At 39.6% G+C, this 18,402-nt stretch overlaps 1 protein-coding gene across 1 annotated transcript in view; it reads right to left on the bottom strand.

Moving 5' to 3' along the window:
* TBCK (TBC1 domain containing kinase) overlaps positions 1 to 18,402 on the bottom strand; it is a 182,805-nt gene that overhangs the window by 70,392 nt on the left and 94,011 nt on the right. Inside the window, exon 20 of the mRNA XM_008150249.3 lies at positions 11,843 to 11,928. Within this exon, the coding sequence (XP_008148471.2) occupies positions 11,843 to 11,928 (86 nt within the window). The remainder of the gene's footprint in view (positions 1 to 11,842; positions 11,929 to 18,402) is intronic.

Below are 18,402 nucleotides of genomic sequence, written 5' to 3'. Positions count from 1 at the left end.
ATGAATCTTTTTATAAAAAAATTTTTGTTGTTGTTGTTTTAAAATTTTACATGTCTCCTTTTTCCACAATTGACCGCCGCCTGCCCCCAACCCCCACCAGCCATTCCCACCCTGGGCAAGCCCCCACCGCCCTAAGTGTCTGTATCCATTGGTTATGCTAATATGCATGCATACAAGTCCTTTAGTTGCTCTCTAACCACCCCCCCCACCATTTGTCTCTAGATCGATCTATTCTTGTTCATCAAATTATGTTCATCATTATATCCCACATATGAGTGAGATCATGTGATATGTATCTTTCTCCGACTGGCTTATTTCGCTTAGCATAATGCTCTCCAGTTTCATCCATGCTGTTGCAAATGGTAAAATTCCTTCTTCTTTACATCAGCATAGTATTCCATTGTGTAGATGTAACACAGTTTTTTAATCCACTCATCTACTGATGGGCACTTAGGCTATCTCCAAATCTTAGCTATGGTAAATTGTGCTGCTATGAACATAGGGTTGCATATATTCTTTCTGACTGGTGTTTCTGGTTTCTTGGGATATAGTCCTAGAAGTAGTATTTCTGGGTCAAATAGAAGTTCCATTTTTAGTTTTTTGAGAAAACTCCATATTGTTGTCCACAGTGGCTGCACCAGTCTGCATTCCCACCAGCAGTACATGAGGGTTCCTTTTTCTCCACATCCTCGCCAGCACTTGTCCTTTGTTGATGATAGCCATTCTAACAGGTGTGAGATGGTATCTCTGTATGAATATTTTGTCAAATGTTTTTTTATTCACAAACATATTACATGTTCTTTCTATACATAATATTACAAAATTATTAAAAAGGAGGAGATCCTTCTAATCTACCTTCTTATGAACATACTAGTAGTACTATATTTTATGTCTACCTCATCAGAAATATTTTTATATTTAAATTACTATAAGCCACATATTGAACATTAGTTTGATGCCTTGCAATAATTCCCTGCATTAGGGAAATGTATGTCTAGTCATTCAAGAGAAGGATGCCTAAAAGCTGACAAGTTTTCAAAGCAGTAGAGATCATTATACATTTTCTTGAAACTTTGAAGCGCTAGAAATTGTGATCTTGTAGTTACATATCTCTTTGAACATTTAGAATAGTTGTGAAGATTAGCTAATGGATCTGAAACACCTGGCAGAGGATGTGGCATATGACATCAGTATAGAAATTACAATTATCATTCTTAATAACAATCCAGAAGCTTCTGTAATTGAAAAGTATTTTAATACCCTAAAGTTCTGAGATAGCCTCATGTAGCCATCTCACAAAAGATACACAAGCTTTGTTAGAAAAAGGAGGGTGGGGGTGAAAGGTAAAAAAAAAAAAAAAAGGGAACCTTCAGCACTGGGAATTGCAGATATTATTTTACAGGTTGAGGTAAACTCATTTAAAGTAGGCATAGCCTAAGGAAGCTAAATTATTCACAGTCTTGCTGGCTCTCAGAATCAACATCCCTGAATTTCATTTCAGCTACTGTGAGTTCACAAAATTACCAATATTCTTACTCAAAATCGTTTTCTTATACTTTACAAATTCTATAAGATTCTTTATTTTGTGTATATTTGACTATTACTGTTCTCTTAACTACATATTCAATTATTCCCAACTATGCTAAAGAAAACTAAAATAATAAAAATAGAATAAATAGAATTGCATAGAAGGATGGTACAGTGTTAAAAATAAATCATCACTATTATACCACCTTTTATTTTTCTTATTGTGCTATCCAAAGTATTACATCATCTTTCAAAAAGATACAAAAGATATGTGAAGACACCATTATTGTCTTATTTTTTCTTTTAAAGATTTTAATAAACACAGTAGAGAATTCAGAATTTTTCATTTTCCACCATTACTAGAAAAGAGAAGAACACTGACAGAGGATGTTTCACAATTATTAGACCAATCAGAAGATTGGTAGTAATCTAGAGCCTAGTGAAATGGTAATGTTGGTCACATTAGTGACATTTCAGAGTGTGAAAGCTCAGATGATGGTATCTTAGATGAATTTCCTCAAACACAAGAATCAAAGTAAACAAATTTGAAATTCAGTGGGAAAGACCTCATTACACAATATTTTGGAAGATAAACCTGAGCCATCCTATTTTGCTAAACAGATGTGTGAGAGTAATTTTGAAATGATATTTCTATAACAAAATGTGATACAATTTAAGTGGACAAATGCCAAAGGTAGGTGTGTTTACAAAGTGATTAGAAGAAATGAATAAAAAGAAAAACAAATAATTAGATTTATCACTCTAATTTGTGTTCCTAAATCTAAAAATGAAAATATTTTATACTTATGGGACAAAAGCCATTTTCAACAAAGTTATGAGCCCTGTAAATGTTTTGTTTTGATAATTATGCTTTGACCATGTAAGTATAAGAAGAACCACAAATAAGCCAAACCTATTAGGGGTGCATCTGAAATCTGGGTCAGGCTTTACAAAGATGGATATGCTCCAGGTTTATGCATGACAGATGAACACTATCAAAGAATACTGCACATCTCACATACATATATTTTAAAAAACAGGAATATATGGAATAAAATTTTGGGTTTGCTATGTTGAAATTCTCTTAAAAAATATATTTTTTATTGATTTCAGAGAGGAAGGGAGAGGGAAAGAGAGTCAGAAACATTAATGATGAGAGAGAATCATTGATGAGCCTGCAACCCGGGCATGTGCCCTTGAACGGAATCAGGCTGACGCTCTATCCACTGAGCCAAACCAGCTAGGGCTGAAATTCTTACTAAAAATTTTAAGTACATTATTTTTACTTACCCTTTGTCCTACTTCTACAAATTACTTAAAAAAATGACTTAAATATAAAAAAAAATAATTTAAAAGGTCCATTGGACCCAGAAGGTAAATGGTTAATTTTCTTTTTCCTTATATCAAATGTTATATTAGTTACACCTTTTGCAAATAACTATTTCCTTAATACTGAAAAACATTTTTTAAAATAAGTTAAATGCATGAATATTTCTTTCTTTTTTTATCCTTACCAGATTTGCAATTTTGAATTAAAAAAAAACCTATAAAATAGAAATTAATAATAAAATCACTTGGACCACTTAATGGTTATGAGAGCCACACTATCATTCTTGGGAAGGATTAGTTACACTTCCAGAGTACCTTTGAATTATCTCATTGAGTACAATAAAAACTTTCCAAAAATTTCAAACAAAATTGATTAACTTTGCATAAAAGACTATAGATGTAACTTTCTAGGAAATAGAAAAGTACCTTAAAAACAAGCAAATAAAAAAGGTTAAAATTTAAAGTGGTGAGTGGCAATGTCACCAACTCAGACAAATAAGAAAGTCTTTATTGTTATTAGTATCATGTCTCCTCTGACAAAGTATTCATTAACTGAGGCAGCAAAATAAGATATCCATTATAGCCTGTGATATAATGCTTTTCTAAATGCAAATCATCCCATATAATAAAAGGCTAATATGCAAATAAACTGAATGGCAGAACGACCAGTCGCTATGACACGCACTGACCACCAGGGGGCAGACGCTCAATGCAGGAGCTTCCCCCTGGTGGTCAGTGTGCTCCCACAGGGGGAGCGCCACTCAGCCAGAAGCCCTGAGCTGGGCTCATGGCTGGCAAGTGCAGCAGCGGTGGCGGGAGCCTCTCCCGCCTCCGTGGCAGCATTAAGGAGCAGAGAGCCCAAGCGGCAAGGAGCAGTGAGCAGGAGGGTGGTAAGGACCGAGGGGTCCCGAATTGTGAGAGGGATGTGTGACTGCTAGCTTAGGCCCGATCCCTAAGCCGGCAGGTGTACATCCTCCGAGGAGTCCGGGACCCCTTGGTCTTTTGTTTTAAAAAATATATTTTATTGATTTTTACAGAGACGAAGGGAGAGGGATAGAGAGATAGAAACATCAATGAGAGAGAATCATTGATTGGATGCCTCCTGCACACCCCCTACTGGGGATGTGCCCACAACCAAGGTACATGGCCTTGGCTGGAATCGAACCTGGGACCCTTCAGTCCGCAGGCCGATGCTCTATCCACTCAGAAAAACCGGTTAGGGCAGTGGTCGGCAAACTCATTAGTCAACAGAGCCAAATATCAACAGTACAACGATTGAAATTTCTTTTGAGAGCCAAATTTTTTAAGCTTAAACTTCTTCTAACGCCACTTCTTCAAAATAGACTCGCCCAGGCCGTGGTATTTTGTGGAAGAGCCACACTCAAGGGGCCAAAGAGCCGCATGTGGCTCGCGAGCTGCAGTTTGCCAACCATGGGGTTAGGGCACCCCTCACTCCTTACCGCCCGCCTGCTTGCTCCTTACCACTCGGCTTGCTGCTCCGATCGGGCCAAAGATGGCAGGTGGACATCCCCCAAGGAGTCCCAGACTGTGAGAGGGTGCAGGCTGGGCTGAGGGACCCCCCACTTCAGTGCACATATTTCATGCACCAGGCCTCTAGTACTAATATAACCAAAGAAATAGTGCAACATTATCAGATGATAACAAATAAAACACCACCAATAATGGTTAATCCTTAACACTCACTGTGTACCAGGAACTCTGTTTAACAGGTTATATGCATTATCTCATTTAATCATCACAACAATCTTATGAGGTAAGACTTATTATAATAAATACTAACAATAAGAGGACTGTGCATAACAGAAACTAACTTAAGTATTTAGCCTAGTAAGTTGACATGTCAGGATTGGAACTCTCGCTCATTTGACACCAGCATCTGAGTACTATCTCTCTATACCTGCTTTCTCAAATCCTAGTCACAGATCCCTGGAGATCCTCTGGACTCTTCAGGAGTCCATGAACTAAAAGCTACCTTAGCAAAAATACTAAGATTTTTTCACTCTTTTTTACTGTATTAACATTTGAGTTAATGGTGCAAAATCTCTAGTGGATAAAACTGCTGGCACCTTACCACAAATCAAGGTAGCAGCACTGAAGTATAATAGTCATATCCTTGTGCAGAAGTAAAACAAATTCATCTAATTAATATCTTTTTAATGCTTCATGAGACAAAGTGTGAAGTGTGCATAAAGCACCTGTGCTGCATACTGAAAGAAGCACAATAGTTTTCTTGAGAAATAGTATCTGGACAATTGTTTGAGCTATGAATCAGTGTAGGTGCTTTTAAAAAAATAGCATTTTTTTATTTGAAAGAATGACATATAAACAATGATTTTTTTTTTCATACTTGGATAACTGGCAGACATTTCTAAAAAAATGAATGAAGTGAGCCTGTTACTTTAAGAAAAATTTCTAGCTGTTAGATGAACATTGAAATTTTAGAAACTTATATCTGCCACTCTGAGCTTGGCAGCCTCCCAAAACTTAATGACTTTTTGGATGAGATCAGTGGTGATATTAATGAATGTGATTTTTAAAAATATTATACACTAGAGGCCCAATGCACAAAATTCATGCATGGGAGGGGGTGTCCCTCAGCCCAGCCTGCACCCTCTCCAATATGGGACCCCTCTCACAATCCAGGACTGCTGGCTCCCAACTGCTCGCCTGCCTGTCTGCCTGCCTGATTGCCCCTAACCACTTCTGCCTACCAGCCTGATCAACCCCTAACCACTCCCTTGCCAGCCTGATCAATGCCTAACTGCTACCCTGCCAGCCTGATTGCCCCTAACTGTCCTCCCCTGCCAGCCCGAATGCCCCTAACTTCCCTCTCCTGCAGGCCTGGCCCCCGAAACTACTCTCCCCTGCCAGGCCTGAACACCACTAACTACCCTCCTCTACTGGCCCGACTGCCCCTAAATGCCCTCCCCTGCCGGCCTGGTCATCCCCAACTGCCCTCCCCTGCAGGCCTGATCTCTCCCAACTGCCCTCCTCTGCCAGCCCAGTCACCCCTAACTGCCCTCCTCTGCCAGCCCAGTCACCCCTAACTGCCCTCCCCTGCAGGCCTGATTGCTCCCAACTGCCCTCCCTTGCAGGCCTGGTCCCTCCCTATTGCCCTTCCCTGCTGGCCATCTTGTGGTGGCCATCTTGTATCCTCATGGGGCAGCCATCTTGTGTGTTAGAGTGATGGTCGATTTGCATATTAGGCTTTTATTATATAGGATATGTTTCATAATTGAAAGATCTATTGTGAGAAAGAGAGCTCAATAAGCCATACATATTCAAGGGCCTTGAAGTATCTAAGGTTAGTAGAATGGGGTTAAGACTACTGTCAGGGTCACTCTAGCATCAGCCAGACAAAAGGACACATCCTGGCACTCTTCAGATGAGGTAGGACAGATTAGTAGGGACTCCTGTTATGAAAGATTCTAAATAAGGTGCACTTTCCTAATTTATCCTGTAACCACATCTAAAAAGCTCATTGTCAGTAGTTTAAAATGTAAAATTTCTTTATGTAACAATAACATGAAGACCAGGAATAAATGAACAAATGAGTAAACAAAGCAAACACTAAGTACATAAATATTTCTGAGCACAACTTTTACATTGTCTGTTAGCACAGAGTCAGCTGAATATAATTTTGAAAATGACAACGGTCGGCTTTTAAGGAAGGAGAAAATCAGTAGTAGTATAGACATCCATTAAGCCCTAACTGGTTTGACTCAGTGGATAGAGTGTCGGCCTATGGACTGAAGGGTCCCAGGTTCGATTCCAGTCAAGGGCACATGCCCGGGTTGCAGGCTCGATCCCCAGTAGGGGGAGTGCAGGAGGCAGCCTGTCAATGACTCTCTCTCATCATTGATGTTTCTATCTCTCTCTCCCTCTCCCTTCCTCTCTGAAATTAATAAAAATATATTAAAAAAAAGATTGCAGTTAAGTAAAAATGATTATGCCAGCCTATTTGCTTACCACTGAATTTATTTGCTTTATCTTTACGAATGATAATTGGTTCAAAAGCACATAGAATACTGAGAAACAGCCCTTATCATTTCTCTTAAGGGCCACCTGACAACTTTTCAAAATTTACAAGTTTAATGCTATTCATAGCATTTCAGGAAAACAGTATCTTTGAAAATGAAGAAGCATACTTTCCTGTTCTCATCTCAAAGGCCTGGTATATTTTCAGAGGCAGAAGCATACACCAAGACAAAAATGATAAAAATCAGTCTGGTCTCAACTTTGCCAAATATAGATTATTCACCCTATTTATATGTAAATCTCATAACTACCATGACATATAAAATCTAAGCATCACATCAGTGCACAATATCCCTAACTATTCAGGCTTCAGCAGTGCTCAGTACTCAGAGCTCTGTGAAATGGAAAGAAGCCAGAAATCACAATCTTTCCTGCAATGGGAGCCTGCATTTCAATGATGGAAGACTAACGAAGGCTTACTTTGAGAGGATTAGTTATTGAGCAGGAAACTCAGTTTGGGATCATATTACCCTTTCCCTTAATGAATCATTTATATTGTTAGAGGTACAAAAAAGTCCCCTAAACAATTATTTTAAATGTAAAACAATGAAGACAATAATTCCAGGGGGAAAAAAGAAAACACTGCACATATAAACTAATAAAATTCAACTAAAAATAAGTGATTACAAGAGTAAGAAACATGTTAGAAAAGTTCACCATTTCATCACACCCCTTACACTACTATTAACTGTCAACAATCTCTATGTTTAAAATATCAAACCCCTCCAAAAACTAACATCAAGTCTGTTTTCAAAATTAAATTTAAAAATAGTTTTAATATTTTCATATTATCTACTGATAAGAAACAGGACAACAAAACACAATAAAACAAACAAAAATCAGGATAAAAGATTTCAAAAACAATCTTCCTATTACCAATTGAATGTTCGTTGTTAACTACCTTTCATTTGCCCATTCTCTCTGACAAGAGAATAGTTGCAGAAAAGGGAATTTTCTCCAACTTAAGATATACACTCTGTCCCTTCATTTCTCTTTGTTTATTCTAGAATTCTCAATAGTGACAGAACCATTCCCTACAGGGTGTTTGGAAATACATGTAGAGTCATTTTTCAGAAATAGGTGTAAGCATTTCATTGTTACATGATTAGGGGAGTGCTACAGACAATCAGTGGCTGGGGCTCAGGAGAGCACAGCATTTGCCACATTCTCCTGTCCCACATGACTTAGTAATGTCTCATAAGACTAATCATACTACATACTAAAATCAATATTACTTTCATAATAATATTGGTATTGAAGCATTTTTATAAGAAGTTATACAAATATGTCCCAGTAATTATAGGAGGGGATCAAAGCAGAGAGGGAAGCATGAATAGAATAATGATATTCTATCAAAATTATTAAATTATTAGATGATTAACTCACCCTGCACATTTAACAAACTTCACTATACTCAGCTACCCAGATTTAACAATGTTTTGCCACAACTGCTTCAAAAAAATTTAAATCAAGTAATATATTATCAATAGAATGGAAGGCTCCTTTGTACCACTCTTCTACTGAAATTCTCTCTTTTCAAAATGTGTTGTACTTTGTATGAATTCTGCAAGAATTCCTTCCTAGATGGAAATTATAAAAATGACATTCCACATTCAGGTATTTCAGTCAATCTAGAATTTATTTTTATGTATGGTGTGGGGTTGAGCTTTGATTCCCATCTCCTCTCCAAATAGCTACCTAATTTTATCAGGGCTATTTATTCAATAATCCTTTTTTTCTAATTGATTAATAGATTCCTCTCTGTCACATACAAAAGTTTATATATTAGGGGGTCTATTTTGTGTTTTCTTTTCTGTTTTACTAGTTTATATTGATATCATAGTATTTATTTTTTTTTTGGTTACCATTTGCCTGACATTTTCCTTATAATTTTGGCCAATATCTTTAAGTTTTTATCTTTTATGAATAGCATATACGAGGTGTACAGGTTAATAATGTGGATTTTGTAATCAAAGAAAACACAATAATTTCAAGAGAAATATCAAAAGTGCTTTATTCAAAATAATGTCCATCGCTAGCTACACATTTCCCCCATCTTTCAGGTAATTTGTGGATACCTTCCCAATAGAACTTTTCTTGTTTTGAGGCAAACCATTCAGAGACCCAATTTTCCTCTTCTTCGTACATTTTGAAGTGCTGCTCAGAAAGTGCGTGTGCCATCGATCAGAACAAGTGGTAATCTGAAGGAGCAAGGTCTGGTGAATACAGCAGGTGGGTTAATACTTCCCAGGCAAGATCTTTTAACGTGTCTTTAACTGGTTTTGAAGTGTGTGATGGTGCGTCATCATGAAGCAAAATTACTTTGCCGTGTCTTCTGGCATATTCTGGTCATTTCACCATCAAAGAGTGGTTCAAATTGATTATTTGTTGTCAGTAGCAATCAGTATTAACGGTTTCACCTGGTTTTAGAAGCTCATAATACACCCACACCTTCCTGATCCCACCAAACGCAGAGCATTGTCTTCTTTCCAAAGCGATTTGGCCTTGCAGTTGATGTAGATGGTTGACCTGGATCAACCCATGATTTTATGAGTTTGGGATTCTCAAAATAAATCCACTTTTCATCGCCCATCACAATTCAATGCAAAAAAGACTTTCTTTCATGCTGCTGAAGCAACATTTTACTGATGACTTTTCGGTTTTCCATTTGTCTTTCATTCAGTTGATGTGGCAACCCTTTTCCTTCCTTTAAAATCTTTCCCATTGCATGTAAACGACCAGAAATTTTTGCTGAGCAACGTTTAATCTTTATGCAAGTTGTTTTTGAGTTTGACACGCATCTTCATTCAATAATGCTTGTAATTGTTGGTCTTCAAACTTTTTCGGTTGACCTGGACGTTCTTTGTCTTTCACATCGAAATCATCACTTTTAAAGCATTTAAACCAGCGTTCACAAGTATCTTGAGATGGAGCATGTTCACCATAACCTTCTGGAAGTATACGATAACTTTTTCTTCAAAATAAAGTAATGAATTAAAACTTCCCGCAAATGCTCTTTTTTGGGCACGAAATTAGACATTTTTAAGCTTAAAAATATCTATGATATTAACACCTTCAGCAAATTTGACATATGAAGTTTTGAAGCTTACTGTCAATACAATAAAATAGCATACATATCAAATTGCATATATATCAACATATGTGTAACTGCATCTATTGAAAAAAATCCGCATTATTAACTGGTACATCTAGTAGATGGATTTATAAATTATCTGAAAATGTCCTTTATTAGTCAATCTAATATTCCTTACATACTTTCTATATTTTTCAGTTTTTATAGGATTGATTCACTTTTCTTTGTTCCATACCCCTTCTAGTGGTTTAAAAGTTATGTGCTTTCAGAGGGGCAAAAGGTGGGGGGAATGGAAGAGATTAGCCACAGAACATATATGCACAGCCCATGGACACAGACAACAGGCTGCGGGGGGGCGAAGAAGGGAGAGGGTCACTCCATGAAGGAGGCCAAGGCAGGGGAAATGGGGGACATCTGTAATACTATCAACAATAAAAAACGTTATACTTTCTCTTTCTATTCTTCTGGTGAATACCATTAACATTTTAATATGCATTCTTGTACTTCTGCATTCCTTGTGAACAGAGACACTGACTGTCCTTTGTTCCGGATTATCTTTTCAAATATGAGTACACAAGAACAGCCTGGGAAAACAGAAACAGAATCTCCCTTTGCAGCAAAGGATAAGTTTGCTTATACCCTTGGAAGAAAAAGAGAATGTTTTTCTCTCTCTAGAGCAAAGGAAAGGCATTTTAAAATGTCAAATTCCCTAAACTCAGAGTTTCTCTCCTATAATGTAATTCACTGCATATGCACGTATCACCTAGACCTGTGGTCGGCAAACTGTGGCTCACGAGCCACATGCGGCTCTTTGGCCCCTTGAGTGTGGCTCTTCCACAAAATACCACGGCCTGGGCGAGTCTATTTTGAAGAAGTGGCGTTAGAAGAAGTTTAAGTTTAAAAAATTTGGCTCTCAAAAGAAATTTCAATCGTTGTACTGTTGATATTTGGCTCTGTTGACTAATGAGTTTGTAGATCACTGACCTAGACCCTTTACTTTGTCTCAATGGGATTTATGGGCTAGGGCAGTGGTCGGCAAACTCATTAGTTAACAGAGCAGCAAACTGCGGCTCATGAGCCGCATGTGGCTCGCGAGCCGCAGTTTGCCGACCACTGGTAGGGGAACCAACACAAATATATGAATGTTCAGGCCGCTTGCTCTGTTGTCAGTGAAAGTCCTTTGTCTCTGACACAGGAGTCTTGTTTTCCACCAACATCCATTAAACAGTAATAGGCTCATTTATTAGCTTTTAAATAGGGTAAAATCAAATAGTTTGAAAAACGTATTAGTGTTATGTTAAACTGTGCTTTGAAGGGTTTTCACTTGGATTTTATGAGACTTGGGCCCATTTTTGTAGAAGTAGGAAATCTGAACTTAGTGGATTCTTAAGTAGCTTCTGTGTTTTGCTTGATATGTTACCTTGGGAGCTTTGCCAGATTTTGGCTTACTTCATTAACTTCTCTATAGTTCATATTAAGCTGAAAGTCAGAGTTGACTTGCAAAGGGTAGCAATGGTGTGGCTTAGCCCATTACTCACCTGCAGTATGTGACAGGGAGTCAAGCCTCTTTTAAGTGGAAGTTAGACTACAGTATCATAGGTTTTTGTAAACCTCAAAAATTCCTTTTGAGATAGAGATCTCAAGTTCCTGGAAGGTAACCACACAGACTTTATAACAAAAGACTGTAATTAGTAGCAGGAACTTGTTCATATTGGACTTCTTATGACAACAAAAACTTTAAAAACAGCACTCTTTCATGCTGCCAATTTCTCTTTCATGCTTCCGATTTCTGCTTTATCTTGACTTGATGTTAATAATGCACCAGGTACTTACATCTGGAATAAATCCAATCTCATTGAGATGATTACTCAGCTCAGGATCATGGAATGCAATCATCTGAGAGAACACAGTCAAATACTCTGAAATGACAATAAAATTTAAGACTATCATCATTTTCACCCAGTACCTCAAATAAAGCATCAAATTCATATACATTACAGTTTATTTTTATTTTGAATGAAAGTTAATTTCTCCATGAATAAATCATGCTTTAATAGATAATTTTGTTTTGTTACCACTTTAATCAGTTACTGCTAATTACCAAACAAATGTATCAACAAACGATGATATAGCTTATTTTCCACCTTCAGAGATATTAGTTCATTTCTTTAATCACAAATTATACACATGATGAATGATGTTTTCCTATTAAGTTCTACAAATACATTTAACTTAGTAATGTTAAATTGAATTTCTTTTATGTTTGGAAAGTGTAACAGATAATAAGCAGTCCCAAATAGAATAATTATGCCTCAAATTTGTTTATATATATAGACATAGGCATTTGTTCCAGTTCTAATTTATGTCCATCTGACACTCTGCATTTGGCATATTTAGAAATAAGAATTAACATCATGCTAATAAGAAAAGAGGAATACAGTAGACAAGTAAGTGTTGATTCTAATCCTATACTAATTCATAGGGTTCAGTTGCACTGTAAGGAATATTTTCTTATTTTTTCCATTTCTTCAACAATTTACTATTATTCCAATTTACTACTATGTACTAATCTAAACAATATACTTGTAACAATCTACTCAAGGGCAAGTAACCATCATTTTGTACATATTAAAAACAAAACAAAATTAAAACGTATTTCAAAAATGACAGTAATCCACTGAAAGATTCTTCTTAATTAATAACCTCAACTCCTTCTTTCAATAAAGTTATAAATCTGTTTTCAAACCAATTATTTGGTGAAAATAACCTCTTAATATAATGCCTACTATTCTCTTTTAGTTTTTAAAGTTCTTTATTTTTAAGTTTCAAGAACTAGTGTAAAATGTTGACAATCTGTTAGTACAAGTAGCCTTCCCCTATTTTCCACAATTAAAATTTTGCTTCTAATTATTTTTATAACTAGAGGCCCGGTGCATGAAATTCGTGCACGGGAGGGGGAGTCCCTCAGCCAGGTCTGCACCCTCTCCAATCCAGGACCCTCGGGGGATGTCCGGCTGCTTCTCGCAATCTGGGACTGCTGGCTCCTAACCGCTCACCTACCTACCTGCCTGCCTGCCTGAAGGCCTCTAACCCTTCTGCCTGCCTGATGACCCCTAACCACCTCGTCCTGCATGATCACCCTTAACTGCTCCCCTGCTGGCCTGATCACCCCTAACTGCCTCTGCCTCGCCCCGCACCTGGGACACAGAATTCCCTCCTCCAGCCATTGCAGGCACCTGGCACCCGGGCTTCCCTCCCTCTGGCTAGCCGCAGGCACCCAGGACCCAGTCTGGCTTCACCCGGGTCGGCTGCAAACACAGGGGACTGTAGGCAGGCGGCTTCACCAGGCCACAGCCGCAAGCGCTGGCGCCCAGGACCGTGGGGCAGGCAGCTTGTCCGTCTCCTGGGCCACAGTTGCATGTGCAGCTGTTGGCGCCCGGGACCGCGGGGACCACGGGATGAGTGGCTTGTCCCTCTCCTGGGCCGCAGGCGCAGGCACAGCCACTGGCACCAGAGACCGTGGGGACCATGGGACGTGAGGATTGTCCCTCTCCCGGGCCGCAGGCGCAGCCACTGTTGCCTGGGACCATGGGGCGGGCAGCTGGTCCCTCTCCCGGGCTGCAGCCCCAGCCGCTGGTGCCCAGGACTGTGGGGCGGGTGGCTTGTCCCTCTCCTGGGCCGCAGGCCCAGGTGCAGCTGCTGGCACCCGGGACCGCAGGGTGGGCGGCTTGTCCCTCTCCCAGGGTGCAGGCCCAGGCGCAGCCTGGCTGGTTCCCATTCCTCTCTCGTGAGCTCATTTGTACCTGGCTGATCCCCATTCCTCTCTCGCAAGCTCATTTGTGCCTGGCTGGTCCCCATTCCTCTTTCCCCAGTGTTGAGTGTCTGAGCTGTTAAGGCGTGATGGTGTGACAACCATATGCATATTGGCTCTTTATTATATAGTATTATTTACCTACTAGAGGCGCGGGGCAGGAAATTCATGCACTGGGGGGGTTCCCTCAGCCCAGCCTGCCCCCTCTCACAGTCCGGGAGCCCTCAGGGGATATCCTACTGACGGCTTAGGCCCGCTCCCCTTAGGGAGCGGGCCTAAGCCGCAGTCTGGCCTCCCTTTGCAGGAGGCGACCAGCTGATCAGGGGAAGGTGCCACCCCCATCACCCTGCTGTTGCTGCCATTGCTGGCCGCCGCAGCCACCAAGATGTTTTCATCAACACAGACTCCAGTCCCTTCACCACGAAAAAAATGACAAGTTTCTTTAGGCATTTTCAAGATGTCTCTTTCATAGGATATGACATTGCTTTCTTTCTTTTTTTTTTTTATCCTCACCTGAGGATATTTTTCCATTGATTTTTAGAGAATGTGGAAGAGAGAGGGAAAGACAGAAAGAAACATCAATGTGGGAGGGACATTTTGGTTGCTTCCTGCATGAGCCCTGACCTAGGCCCCAGCCAGGGAGGAGCCTGCAGCCTAGGTACATGCCCTTGATCAGAATTGAACCGGGACCCTGAGGTCCACAGGCCGAGGCTCTATCCACTGAGCTAAACCGGCTAGGGCAGGATATGACATTTCTTAGCCCCTCCAGCAGCGGACCTTTGTTTTTTCCTCCAGGAGTGAGGTGGAAAAACCCTAGATCACCTTCTTGGATTCTTATTACCCAAGTTACCAAGAACACTGAGAGTGGTGTACAGGAAGCTTAGCCAATGAGCAGTAAAAAAAGGTGTTTCCTCTGCAGCTCATGCAGAGAGGCAGGACTTCGGGCATGCTGTCTCCCAGCAGGTGCAGGCCTCCCGTGTATTGTGTCTCTGCTCCGGGGGGCTGGCACGCAGTCCCCTCCCACCCATCTGCATGTGTAACCTCCTCCTGAGCTTGATAAAGGTGACTGTTACGGCATCCCGGGTAATTTGCACATTACCTCTTTATATATATAGATATATAGATAAGCAATGTCACATATTTTACTTTACAAAGAGAAACACCAAAACCAAAGAGAAAAGATGAGGAAGTACTGTATTCAATACCACAATAAAGCTAAATTCTATATCTAATATGAAATTTTACCCATGGGTACTAATTAAAAAATGGGTTAATGCTTTAGATTAATACTTTTTCATGATTGAATGTTTATTCTACTGCAACAAAATTCTTTTCTCTATCCATTGTATCATCTTTTCCTCTAAGAAGAAAAAAAAAAGTACAATTGAATCAGGTTCAAGAGTTCCAGATTAAAGACCCAGGACAGCTACCAAGGTCCCAGGAAACTTTGGGATTTAAATGTTCTTTAACTATTTTTTTTCTCCTTCAAATTAGTGATGGTATATTTTTAGTACTAATATACACAAAACCCAGAGGTATGTAACATCAACAATCATAAGAACTCAACTGCATGTTGATGAAACCATATAATTATTAATCTTTTAAAAAGCTCGGATCAGGCAATTTTCCACAACTAGTCTCATTTACTAAATATCATTCTTATTTGAGCTTGATAAAGGTAAGTACTATGTGGCATTACATGGCTAATTGAAGATTTAATGAAGAAACCTAATTTATCATGAAAACATAGTACTTACATCCTGCCAAACATTGATGGCTACATTTATATGTCTATAAAATACTTGTGATATAAATAATATACACAAATAAATACATGTATATGTTTATTTTATATTATTATATGTAATATATTATTTAATATATAAAAATAAGTTGCATGTAAACATAAGTTATAAATTTTGGTTGTTTGGGGCAAGCTTTAGATCATTTATAGAATGGCTTGTTATATTCAGAAAAATGTCTTGCTTCAAAGAAGTGATAAGACACATGATGCAAGACATTCTTGAAAATGTCAAGGCTGTACACTCAATGTATTCACTACTATTTCCCAATATCCCCAATATCCGATCATTAAATCATTCATGACAAAGACGTGCATTAAACTGTAAATACATACTTCACTGCTTTTCCAAATACATAATCTAATCTAATAATAGACAAATATGCAAATTGACCATACCTCCGACACACCCACAAGCCACGCCCACAAGCCACGCCCACCATCCAATCAGAGTGAGTATGCAAATTAACCCAAACCAAGATGGCTACAGCCACAGAGAGCAAGGTTTCCTAGGTAACAGAGGAGGCCAAGCTTTCCGCCTGCCATTTCCAGGCCTAAGCCTCCACTCAAGCTACAAAGTTTCAATTATAGAAGGTAAACAAATTCAAACAAATGGCGGCAGAATGGAGCTTGAGAGAGCAGGCCAGGGTTGCCGCCGGCAACAGGGGAAGCAAAGCTTTCCACACACCCTGGCGGGGCTCACCTGCTTAAGGCAACAAAGTTTCAATTATAACCCCAACACAATGGCTGCGGCCTCGGAGGGAGCCCCAGGCTTGGCTTGGCTCCGCTCCAGGCTACAAAGTTTCAATTGTAGAAGGAAAATAAATTCCAGATACCAGGGCCTCCGCTTGGGTTACCAGGGGGCGTGGCCAGCCTGCAAACCACCACAGGCCCCTCGCTCAGGCCGCCCCACACCCCAAGGGAAACCCCACCTGATCTGGGACGCCCTTCAGGGCAAACCAGCTGGCCCCCACCCCTGTACCAGGCCTCTATCCTATCTAATAAAAGAGTACTATGCAGATTGATCATCACTGCAACACACAATATAGCTGCCCCCATGTGGTCAAAGATCCTGCCCCCATGTGGACTCAAGATGGCCACCACAAGATGGCCAGCAGGAGAGGGCAGTTGGGAGGCACCCGGCCTGCAAGGGAGGGCAGTTGTGAGGGACCAAGCCTGCAAGAAAGGGCAGTTGGAGGTGATCAACCCTCCAGGAGAGGGCAGTTAGGGGTGACCAGGCCGGCAGAGGAGGGAAGTTGGGGGCAAACAGGCTGGCAGGGGAGCTGTTAGGCATCAATCAGGCTGGCAGGCAGAAGCGGTTAGGGCCAATCAGGAAGGCAGGCAGGCAAGCAGTTGGGAGCCAGCAGTCCTGGATTGTGAGAGGGCAGTCGGACATCCCTCAAGGGTTCTCATATTGGAGAGGGTACAGGCTGGGCTGAGGGAGAACCCCCCTCCGTGCACGAATTTCGTGCACCGGGCCTCTAGTCTTTATAATAAAGTTGCATATTTCCCCTCTCTCTTTGTTATTGTTTGATGAGAAAGAAGTTCTATATTCACATTTGACAACTGGACTTTAGACTTTGACATCTGTCCTCTTTCCTCCCTTTCCCTCAAAGACTTACTGAATGTAGTGTGACCATACATCCTAGTTTACCTGGGAAAGTCTCAATTGCCACCTGTACACTCAGTGACTAGTACACTCAGTGCCCTTTTAACTCTGAAAAATACCACAGTTTAGGTTTATAGTCATCCCAGCTATGAGACTAATGGAACATCTCAACGAAAAAGATACTGCCGTTGCCCTCAAAGGATTTAAAAAGACATGCAGGGAAACAAAAGATTAGGGAAATTTTCACCGAATTTTCTTTCCCAGGTTTATATGGTATCCCCCTCCATCTTTCTTTTTCTGACTTTATATAGTATCTCCCTCCATCTTTGCTTTTCTGACTTATAGCCACCACATCTTACAATGCTCCAAATGTGAATATGCCTTGGTCTTATAAACAGTACAAGAATATGTTTAATGTTGTGCCAAAATTCCTATTATTGTTTTTGGGAACAAAACCTAGTATAATGACTTCAAAGAACAGTGTAAAAGTTTTATAGAGTAGTTTTCTAGGTTGTTCCTTTCTTAAGTGCAAAATGACATTAAAGTATAGTTGGGTTTACCACAAAGGATTTATTCCCAATATTAATAGCTAAATGGCTGCCTCTTTCTTCACTTGCCTAAAGCTGACTTTTCTTTCTTCAATGGCAGATAGTACGTCTATCCTGCAAGTTATAAGCCTATTTTTCAATATCTCTAAAACTATATTCAATATATCCCTTTCAAATCTCATCTTTTACATCCGACCAGTACTCTAAGGCTCTGCATCTTAGAATAATTTTAGTAATCTTAGATAACATAGAGGCTAAAACTCTGAGTTGTTAAATTAGTACATTAATTTTTAAAGTACTGTGTGTTGGTATTTCATCAACTCGAAAGCAACATGTAGGGGAAAATTGGATAGTGCTTAGAATGATGAATATTAATTTAGGCCAGAAGTAATTAAATTTATTATCTTCTTAAAAATGTCTGCAGGTAAACAGTAAATAACACTATGGTTAACAACAACAGCAGCAAACCCGGGATATCTTGAATAGATAAATTTTCTCTCATCAAAAGATGCGAAGCATTCTATGGTCCTATAAATATGCAAATCGTATATATTATATGAAAAACTTTAAAATAAAACATTTAAAGTTGTTATTGAATATAGAAACTTTTGATTTCTGTAGAGA

This window comes from Eptesicus fuscus, chromosome 2 (assembly GCF_027574615.1).
Source record: "Eptesicus fuscus isolate TK198812 chromosome 2, DD_ASM_mEF_20220401, whole genome shotgun sequence".
NCBI lineage: Eukaryota > Metazoa > Chordata > Mammalia > Chiroptera > Vespertilionidae > Eptesicus > Eptesicus fuscus.
The sequence above is the reverse complement of the archived record's forward strand: the minus strand, read 5'-3'. Positions and strand labels throughout refer to the sequence as shown.